We start from the raw sequence: 10,759 nt of genomic DNA on the forward strand, positions 1-10,759 counted from the left end.
CCTACCATGTCCCCATCAAGGGGCACAGCCCCAAAGCAGTGACCTCATGGCAGTGATCTGTGAGGGGACACAGCCTCATGGCAGTGATCTCAGAACATGTTCCCATAGCAGTGACCTTCATATTGTGTCCCCATGAGGAGACACAGCCCCATGGCAGTGATTTCAGAATGTGCTCCCATAGCAGTGACCTTCATATCGTGTCCCCATTAGGAAACACAGCTCCATAGCAGTGCCATCATAATGTGTTCCCATGGCAGTGACCTCACAATGTGTCCCCACAGCAGTGGCCTCATAACATGTCCCCATGGCAGAGATCTCTTAACATGACCCCATAAGTGGGCAGATCCCCATGGCAATGACCTCATAATACATCCCCATGGCAGTGACCTCACAATGTGTCCCTATGAAGGACACAGCCCCAAGACTATGACATCATAACATGACCCCATGGAAGTGGCCGCATAATGTGTCCCCATGGCAGTGACCTCACAATGTGTTCCAGTGAGGGGGGCACAGACACGTGGCAATGACCCCATAACATGTCCCCATGGCGCTGATCTCATAACATATCCCCAAGAAGGGGCACAGCCCCAAAGCAGTGACCTCACAATGCGTCCCCATGGCAGTAACCTCACAATGTGTCTCCATGAAGGGACACAGCCCCATAGACGTTCATCATAATGTGTCCCCATGGCATTGACCTCACAATGTGTCCCCATGAAGGGGCACAGCCCAATAGATGTTCATCATAATGTGTCCCCATGGCAGTGACCTCACAGTGTGTCCCCATGGCAGTGACCTCCTACCATGTCCCCATCAAATGGCAGAGCCCCAAAGCAGTGACCTCACAAGGTGTCCCTGTGAGGGGACACAGCCCCATGGCAATGATCTCAGGATGTGTTTCCATGGCAGTGACCTTCATAGTTTGTCCCCATGAGGAGACACAGCTCCATAGAGGCGTCATCATAACGTGTCCCCATGGCATTAACCTCACAGTGTGTCCCCATGAAGGGACACGGCCCCATCTCAGCAACCCCACGCCATCTGCCATGAGAGGTCACAACCCCTTGGCCATAGCATCCTGCCATGAGAGCTGTTCCTCGTTGAGGGGAAACAGAGCCATGTTGGTGACCCCGTATTGTCTCCATGAAAGGTCACAGTCCCTTGGTCATGATATCCCTCTAAGAGGGGTCACAACCCTATAGTAGAGACATTCCCCCTTAAGGGGACTCAGGCCCAAGACAATGACCCCATAGCAGTGGGGGTCACACATTCCATCCCCCAGGAGGGATCACAACCCCATAGCAGTGATGGCATGCCATGACCCCTTGAGAGCACACAGCCCCACTGCACTGATATCACGTGTTTCATCGTAGCTCTTCCTCTGCCACTGGCAGAAGTGACACAACCCCAGAGGTGTCTGCATTCAAGGACAGCACTGCCAGCCTCCACAAACAGCCCTGGCTGCCAAGGTCTCCTCAAGAGCTTGCCTTGGCCCCCAGTGCTAATCTCACCTTGTGAAACAACTGGTTATCATTATTATTATTATTATCCTGTGCTGTGACAACTGTGCTGGAAGGGCTCCATTCCCAGCTGCCTTATCACTGCACCAGGCACTGGGAGATGCCATGGTCTGCGAGATGAACAGGATGAACAGCAGAAAAGAGAACATGCTGCCAAGCTTTTACTGCTCTTGCTTTTGTCATCTCATGCTCTGAGATGGAAATAAAACTGGTTGTAAGAGCACACCTCCAGCATCCCTCACTGTGGCTCTCCGATGGGGTCAGAATCTCTGCACCATCACTTGATTAAATGAGGCGGTGACCTCCCTGCACACTGTGCGTGGCCATAACGGTACAGGAGGGGCAAGGAAAGCCTGACAAAAACTTTGTTATCTCTCCTCTGAAGTTCACCAGCTCTTGCATGTCATGCCTATGGCTGCCAAACCCGGTGCCGTGCGGGACCAGATGGATGTCACTTTGGATGTGTTAACACCCGCCAGGAAATCTGCGCTCTGATGGCAGTCACCATGGAGATCCGATGGAAGCCTTTGGAGGACCAGAAGCAAAGAGACGTGTCAGTGATATCATGGAAGGAGATAAAAATAGCAGGGCAGTTTCTGAGCCCAGCAGACTGGCGTAGCATTCCCCCAGGGCTGGTTTGCCATCCGCCGGGAGTGGAGCGCTGTGCATTTTGCGCTCTCCCTCTTGCTGGCAGAAGGCTTGTGCCTCCAGCAATGCAGCTCCCAACTGCAGCCCCCCAGGGCAAAACAGAGAGAGGAGATGGGCTGGCATTCAATGTCTTTGGGCTGCAGACCACTGAGATGAGCTACCTGTGGCTGCAGGAGGCGTATCACGAGCTGCTCGCTGTGATACATGTCTGGCTCCAGTGTAAAACCCCCATCTACCGCTGTTAGATTGCAGCTAAGAAGATTACTGTTTTCATCTCAATTAATAGGGATCTGAGCCAATGTTCTCGAAATCAATGGTAAATGTTGCATTGTCTTCACTGAGTTTCAGAAATGGGATTAAGAGCCAGAGGACGGAGCGTGGGAGGCTGGCAATGGTGCTGTAGGGTTTGAGTTACAGTATGGGGAGTGATATCAAAGCCACGTTTGACCCTGATGCTTAGCTGGGTAATGGTGGCATCACAAATAATTCTCTCAGCAAGGGTCTGGACTTCAAGAAATGGAGAGATATGGCACTGCATGACATGGTGATGGGCTGATGTTGGACCTTGGAGGTCCTTTCCAACCTTAACGATTCTATAATTTTATGAGTCCCTTATGAAGACACTGTTTTGTCCACCAGACTGTACTATAGGGGGGCTGAGCACAGAAATGGGAACCTAGAAATGAATTAATCACCAAATAGTGATGCTGACTTTACTCTTACCTCCCTCTACCAGCAGAAAGAGAGGGATGCTACTTTCAGCTTTGGCAAGAAAAGGATGCCAGTGCATGGAGCATGGTGTAGCTCAGCCAGCAAGGCACATCCCATAATAAAACTGAGCATGAACATCCACAGAGGAACGTGGGAAGACAGCATGAGGCACTGTGACAATGTCTAAAAAGACATTTGCTTTAAACTGAATTAAAATAAATATCATAGAATCACAGAATCATTCAGATTGGAAAAGACCTCTACAGATCCTATTTCCCTAAAAACCACGTTGGCTGATGGGAACTGCTCTACATTCCCTCAATTCCCAGCTGACAAAGTTCCATATCAGTAGTGACACCGCTTCTTTATGGGGCAGACATTGCCCTTATGAAACTTGAAAACTGTTTCAATTCCTCACCTCCCATCAGCATTTTTCCAGCTCTGAGCTCAGCTGTAATTCCACCATTCCACTAGATGGATACCACTGTCAGGATTACTTTATTTTCAGCTCCAACATTCTCTTTCTCACTGTGCTTCCTTTGGTGGTCTCTGGTTTTTTTCCTTTCGTGCCATTCCTTTGTTGCACGGTTTCCAACAGCTCCTGGCATCTCTGTGCCCTTGCTGTTGTCCCCATTCCTGCTGCTCGTGTCTTCCTTCCCATGGTCTTCTGGCCCAACCCACGAGCAAAGCGTGGTTACAAATGGGATGCAAGGACAGCCAGATGGACTCACATCCTTGCTGTTGGATGCTCAGATAAACCCGGTGGGCACATCCTTCCCCTGCACTGTGTGTGATCACCCACACCCTGCGAGCTCCCTGCCCTCCCCACCCCCATCCTTCTCCCAGCTCCTCTGTCCCCATAGGGTTTATTCCCCAGCAGCAGGAACGAATGCATCCATCCCACGCTGTACCATGGGTGAACCCATGACTCAGCTCCAGCTCAGCCCATTCTGTTTACCCTGGGTGTGCAGCAGCCTCATTTCCTCCATCCACACCGACCTTTAGCACTGAGCAAAGCTCCACAGCCCTGAGAGGTGCCTGCATTTCATTCAGCCCCTACAGAACCCCGCTGCAGTTCTCTTGGCACCAACCATCACCATCCCACACACTCGGATGCCACCCACAGAAACAATAGCAGCTGGACAGGTTTTGGGGAGCAAACCTCCAAAAATGGGGTTTTTGGGGCAGTGTTCCCACCCAGACTGCTCTCCCTCAGGCAGGTGCCCTCTCTGCTCCTGCCCTGCAGTTTGTAGCTCCTTCATTGGCATCCTATAGAGCACACTCATAAAGGAAACTCCAGCCTTCCAGTCACCAGTGTCTTAAAATCCTGTTCTGCTTCACATCAAGACTTGTCAAGACTGAAATAAGATGCTCTGATATTACCATGCCATTCCCCAGACCCCTTCATGGGAGTTGTTTTGATGCTTCTAATCACGGTTTCTGCTTTCTCATGCATTTTATTACACCTTTATTTTCGAATACAGGAGATTAATAGAAAAGAGGGACTGAAACAACGTTCAGATGGACTTCAGATGTAGAGTCTGAACTGAGCTCTGGCCTTCAAAGGTTGGGGAGAACTTTTCAACCTGAGTTTCTGATTCCAAGACAGAGATCTCTGGTGGCAGTGGTAGGGTGAAAACCTTTTGGCAAGCTGCATTGGGATTCCCTAAGACCTGCCTTAAACAACCAGTGCAACACAGTTCTTGGTCAAGAACCATGTAGATATGGCACTTGGGGACATGGTTTAGTGGGCATGGCGGGGTTGGGTTGGGGTTGGATTCGATCCTAGAGGCCTTTTCTCACCTTAATGATTCTTTGAATGGACACGGTAGGGGCCAGTTGACAATTGGACTCAATGATCCTAGAGGTCTTTTATCAGTTCTATGATTCTATGGGATGGCTTCATCTGGACAGGAGAGCACAAGGGCAGAGCCCACCTGAGGCTCAGAGCTGGCTCTGGGTTTGGCTGCACATGGGGAGCAAATGCTGGCAGGACGCAGCGAGGTGAAGGAGAGGGCTGGTTCCCCTCTCTCTGTCTCTGTTTTCAAGCAGAAGGACGAACACATTCACCCCCAGGCATAAGCAAGGCATGGGACATTCCTACCCCATGTCAGTCAGGATGTGGTTAGCACCACGTGGCTCACCCACAACACAAGAGAGCATCACTTGGGGGCAGCGGGCAGACTGTACCTCCCAGCCAGCAACGAGGACACATTTCCACCCTGAACGCTGCCCTTCTATCATTACCCTGAGCCAGTCCAGCTGTGGGGAGCAATCTGGACCCACTCACTATATTTTCCTCAGCTCACAGCCCGAACACCACGAGATCCCACACTTGAGGTGGCCTTAAGGCTACCAGGACAAGAAGCAGAGCTCAGGAGCGAAACCACAGCCCTCCCTGCCAGCCACCCAGGGCCACCTTGTGTGACTTCAAGCCCTGCCCTTCTTGGGTGGTAACGGCGAGCAGAAATACCCAGGGCTCTTCCTGAGAGCTATTGTTCAAAGCCCTTTGCTGGAGGAATTTCGTGCTTCCTTTCTAAGGCAACAAGCTCTGGCAGTGCCCTCAATGCCCACTGCCCCTGTGGCTCTCAGGGTGGGATTCCCTCCCGGGGCCCCTCCTGCTTTCCCCAAACTCTGTCACACCCTTCCAAAGCCACACGGAGCACTGCAGACACACATATGCCGTATCCCGATGCCAACAGGATCCGTGCTGCAACAGCAAAGCAGTTCAGGTGGCTTCTCCCCATCGACCCAATAGGTGTCATTTCACACCACAGACGATGTGGACCGTTGTGACAACGGGTCAGCAGCTACCAAAAAGAGTCACTGCCACATTTACCCCCCTTCTATCACCCTGCCCCGCGCCGTTCCCAGTTTTAAATGCCGCTGACACCTAGCGTTGCTTCTCCCAACTGCACCCCGAGCTACGGGAAGCCTTGCAGCTGTAAACTGTCCTTGGCACAGTCTGGAGCACAAAGGAAAGGATCAGACATCATGGATCTATAATTTCTCTGCAGCTCTGCCCTCCTGTTCCAGCTCGGGTTTGGTCACCAGTTTCCTTCCTCTCTTCTGAGTCCTTATTTTTAGTGCAGATGAATACAGGCAGCTCCTGCCAACTTCCCACACCCTTCCCTCCCACTTCTGCACCCTTTGCTAACGGAGCAGATGGGAGGAGCGATCAGCTGGGAGAAAAGTCCAGCAAGATGGCACTTGGGGACGTAACCAGTGATGGCTTGGTAGTTGGACTCGATGGTCTTAGAGGTCTTTTCCAACCTTAAAGATTCTATGATGGCTATCCAGTGCACCAAGCAGACCCGTGCAGAATGGGGTGCATGGTGAGAGGAGGAGATGGGGACTGCCAGAATGGGATGGGGGAACTGGCAGCCATTGAGGTAAGTTCTGCCATCCACAAGCTGCTTCTGAAGAAGCTACACATTTGCTCTTAATTTTTTTTTGCTGACCATCTTAATTTTACCGAACGTGTTAAGGTTTGCTCTACCAAAACAAATATCAGTCTTGGGCTTTTGCCATGCCGTGGAATTTTAATGCTTTATTAGAACTCATAAGGGTTTCAGCAGCATCTGCAGCTGCTCCATAGAGTGAAACTCTGCTTCATTACCTCCTCAAGCATCACAGGCCCACCTGTGCTTAGGATGTAAGAGCTGGGAAACCAGGGTCAGATCTCTGGGATCTGACACTTTTGACTTCTGCTACTTTATCACAGCACCCCAACCTGGTTGAGGCTGGAGCCCCTCAGGGTCCCTCTTGCCCAGCACTGCCCCAGCAGGGACACAGAGCTGTGCCCAGGCTCAGGTTCTGGAAGCCTTTGGAGGTCCCCAAGGAGGAGACCCCACATCTCTCTGGTCCCAGTGCCAGAGCTCTGGTACCCACCCAAGCAAGCAGAGCTGCTGATGGGCACGGGGAGCTCCTGGCTGTGCCCAGTGCCTCTGGGCACCGCTGAGCAGAGCCGGCTCCGTGCCTTTGCACCTCCCTACAGGAATTCATGGCCACGATGGGATCCCCTGAGCCTCCCCTGCTCCATGCTGAGCAGCCCTACAGCATCTCGGCAGCTTTCCACTCTATATCTAAGTCTCTCCTGCATAAAATAATCATAATAATCAGTCTTGCAAGTAAACAAGCAGTCTTGGTCTTGGTGTTAGGTGCTAAAATCGGCGATAGAGGAGGGAAGCCTGGAGAGCCCCCGTCATTCCAAGCTGCAGGCGCAGGACAACGCGCTTAATACGCGCGACGGGCGCTCCACTCTGGCCACGCCCCTCACCTTACGTCACAGCGCGCTGTCAGCCAATGGGAGGCGGCGCTCTCGGAGCGGCCATTCATCGCGCGGGGGAGGGATGAATGGAGTCGATGACGTAAGCAGCGTGTTCCCACGGCCCTCAATCCGCGCTCCGGGATGGAAGCGGAACCGGGAGCGGAGCGGCGGCGTTGGGCCGCGGCCTCGTGTGTGTTAACGGGCGCCTCGAGGGGCTTCGGCCGCAGCCTGGCACGGTTGTTGGCGCCGAGGCTCGGCCCGGATTCGCTGCTGTTGCTGTTGGCCCGCTCGGATGATGCGCTGGCCCAACTGGCGGCCGAGCTGCGGGACTCCTGCCCTGGTTTGCGGGTGGAATGCGTGGCCGCCGATCTGGGATCCGAGGAGGGGTTGCGGAGGGCGATGGGAGCCGTGCGGGAGCTGCTGCCTGGCGGGCCGCCCGGCCGCCTGCTGCTCATCAACAACGCCGGTAACAGCGGGGCTGTGGGGCCGGGCGGTGGGAGGGGGAAGTTGGTGCCCGTGGGTCCTGCAGCCCTACACTGCTGAACACAATCCTTTGGAAATGCTTGTAGCCTTGCTTTATGGGCAAGCTTTCGTGTCTGCTGGCTGCTGTGCCTTTTATTTGCCTATTATTGCTATAAATAAGACCAGACAACCCAGTAGGTAATTCTGCTATAGGAATCAGATCTCAGGTCTTCCACTGTCTTGGTTCAGAAGAAAAGGGAAAAGCAGGAGAGCGTGGTGATCCCTGAGGACGTTGCACTTGGGGCTGAAGGTCGGGAGCTGTTTGCTTTGTCTGAGCAGCAATGCTGGCTGGGGAGCAAAAGCCCAGAGAAGAGATGGCTTCCAGTGACCTTGCTGTGGCCTTCCAGTGCTTAAAGGGAGTTTCTAAAGAAATGGGTAGGGATGAGAGGTGATGGCCTCAAGTTGTGCCAGAGGAGGGTCAGGTTTTGGGTGGGGGTCAGATCAGGTTAGGTTTTGGTCTCCAAAAGAGCAATCAGGCACTGGCACAGCTGCCCAGGGAGTGATGAGGGTCATCACTCCCTGGAGATGTGACAACTGGAGATGTGATCAGTGGGCGTGGGTTGGAGTTGGGGATCTTAGGAGCCTTTTCCAACCTTGATGATTCTATGTTTGTTAGCATCGTGGCATTGTTTGGGGATGCAGCTGTCCCAAATCCACACTGTATTCCTCCAACCTCATCTGCACTCCTTCCCCAGGCTCCTTGGGCGACATCTCCAAATCCTTCCTCAACCTCACCGATCCCAATGAGATCAACGCCTACTTCGCCTTCAACATCACCTCGGCGCTCTGCCTCACCAGCAGCGCCCTGCAGGCCTTTGGGACACGGCCAGGCTGCAGCAGGACAGTGGTGAACATCTCATCTCTCTGCGCCCTGCAGCCCTTCCGCAGCTGGGCGCTGTACTGCAGTGGGAAGGCTGCCCGGGATATGATGTTCCGTGTGCTGGCAGTGGAGGAGCCTGATGTCCGTGTGCTCAACTATGCTCCAGGTGAGGAAGGGGATGCATTCACAGAATGGCTTGGCTTGGAAGGGATCTAAAGGATCATCAGTTTCAACCCCCCTGCTGCATGCAGGGCAACCAATTCCCATATTGAATACTAGACCAGGCTCCCCATCCAACCTGGCCTTGAATCCCTCCTAGATGCATCCACAGCCTCTCCAGACAGCTGTTCCAGCACCTTACCGTTCTCATAGTAAAGAACTTCTTCCTGACATCCAACCTCAACCTTCCCTCCCTCAACTTCAAACCATTTCCCCTTGTCCTGCTGTTATCTACCCTTTCAAAGAGTTGATTCCCCTCCTGTCTGTAGGCTCCCTTTAGGTACTGAAGGCTGCAATGAGGTCACCCTGCAGCCTTTTCTTCTCCAGGCTGAACAAGCCCAGCTCCCTCAGCCTGTCTTTGTAGGGAGGTGCTCCAGCTCTCTGCTCATCTCTGTGGCTCTCTTCTGGACCCTCTCCAACAGCTCCCTGTCTTTCTTGTACTGGGGGCCCAGACCTGGATGCAGTGCTGCAGATGAGGCCTCACATGGCAGAGTGGAAAGGGACAATCACCTCACCTCATTCCTATGAGTTTTAATGGAAGAGAGATTTTCCTCCTGCACCTGGAGGACCGAGCACCAGATCTTGCTTTCAGCTCACATCCTTTCCTTTTCTGCTCTCCCCCCAGGTCCCCTGGACACAGACATGCAGCTCTTGGCTCGCACGAAGACTGGAGATGCTGAGGCGCGTCAGCAATTCCAGAGCCTGCATGAGAGTGGGAAGCTGATAGACTGTTCTGTGTCAGCCCAGAAGCTGCTGAGGCTTCTGGAGGAGAATACCTTCACCTCGGGTGCACACGTGGACTTTTACAGCATCTGAGCTGCTCTCATCTCCATGCTCTGTTTTCTGCCCGCTACTCCCTGCAGTTTGGTAGCTGTTTGGGTGCTGCACAGCCTTAAAGAGAACATCTCTGGCTGCCTTATGGATGCTCCCTGTGCCCTTATGGGGTGGGTGGGGGGATTCACTGCCAAGTTCAGCCAGGCTACAATGAAAGCCGTGCTCTGAGGACCACTTATCCAAGGTCTTGTCCTGCCTTGACCCTGCTGAGCTCTCCTGTGCACACAGCAGAAGCAAAGGGATGGGGGAGCAGAGGTGGCTTCCCCAATGGAACTAGACAGAAAGCACCATGCTAATGCACTGCTGCATGGCAGTCCTTCACATCCCAGTGAGTGTGGATGCACGCTCCCTGTTCTGCTCATTCAGAGGCAGGAGCTGAGCAGCAGAGGGAGCTGCCTGTGCAGATTTGGCTCTGCCGCACAGACCCACCCACCAGCACAGCCTGCGTGGGTTACAGCTCTGCCCTGGGTTTGTGCAGTGCTCCTATTTCAGTCCAAGCCTGGAGTTGGGGCCCGAGCCCCTCCTGGGCTGTTCTTTCAGGTATCTGTGGGGTTTTATCCTTGTTTTTCCCATCAAGTTCCAGGAGGCAGAAGCCCTCATAGATGTGCCCCCATCCAGAAAGCTGTGCTAGAAGTGGGAGCACCGCAGTGCTAATAGTAAGGCTGGCACCCCATGTGCCCTCCAAGTGTCCAACCCAATGACAGCTACCTTCCTGCTGCCCTCTCTCACGGTCCTCTATCCCAGTTTTTGTCTGTTTAACTTCATCTGCAGTCATTAAAAGTTTCCTGTCTGGTCTTCTCTTCCATGTTCAAAATGGGTATTTTTCCAAGAGGGTGGGAGCAGGGAGCATCACCATCCAGCAGGGCACCACGTGGGTCTGTGTCCTGGAGCACCTGCACCACAGGCTGCCACTTAAAATCAGGCATTTCTCCAACCAAAGCCTTCTCACCCATGAGAAGTTTTTGGTTTTTCTGCCTGGATTTGGGACGCTGGCCTAAATTCAAGTGTTTAAACCAGGTCTGCTGGGCTCCCTGAGCACCCCTGTGCCAGTGCCCACCTGAGGTATGGATGCTGGGCATGGATACAATGCCTGTGGGCTGAAAGCAGGAGGATGGGGTGAGCCCACCTTTGTTCCCACTCCCCATTTAAGGCTTCCAGCTGCACTGTGGGTTTACCTGGAGTCCCTTTATGCTCTCAGTCCCTGCCTGCTGT

At 53.2% G+C, this 10,759-nt stretch overlaps 1 protein-coding gene across 1 annotated transcript; it reads left to right on the forward strand.

Moving 5' to 3' along the window:
• Positions 1 to 7,258: 7,258 nt before the first annotated feature.
• Positions 7,259 to 10,347, forward strand: SPR (sepiapterin reductase). The gene is made up of 3 exons (XM_042812243.1): positions 7,259 to 7,618; positions 8,370 to 8,660; positions 9,339 to 10,347. The coding sequence occupies exons 1-3, from the start codon at positions 7,294 to 7,296 to the stop codon at positions 9,527 to 9,529; spliced, it is 807 nt and encodes a 268-aa protein (XP_042668177.1). The 5' UTR covers positions 7,259 to 7,293; the 3' UTR covers positions 9,530 to 10,347.
• The last annotated feature ends 412 nt before the right edge of the window (positions 10,348 to 10,759 follow it).

The sequence above is a fragment of the Centrocercus urophasianus genome, unplaced genomic scaffold (assembly GCF_019232065.1).
Source record: "Centrocercus urophasianus isolate 14NV4802_14NV808 unplaced genomic scaffold, USGS_Curo_1.0 seq_13, whole genome shotgun sequence".
Taxonomy (NCBI): domain Eukaryota; kingdom Metazoa; phylum Chordata; class Aves; order Galliformes; family Phasianidae; genus Centrocercus; species Centrocercus urophasianus.

Excerpts from the sequence above, each read along its gene's own strand:
- SPR (XM_042812243.1), top strand. The coding sequence starts at position 7,294 with ATGGAAGCGGAACCGGGAGCGGAGCGGCGGCGTTGGGCCGCGGCCTCG. Across the intron at positions 7,619-8,369 it reads GCTGCTCATCAACAACGCCG|GCTCCTTGGGCGACATCTCC; the intron begins GTAACAGCGGGG and ends CTCCTTCCCCAG. Across the intron at positions 8,661-9,338 it reads TGTGCTCAACTATGCTCCAG|GTCCCCTGGACACAGACATG; the intron begins GTGAGGAAGGGG and ends CTCTCCCCCCAG.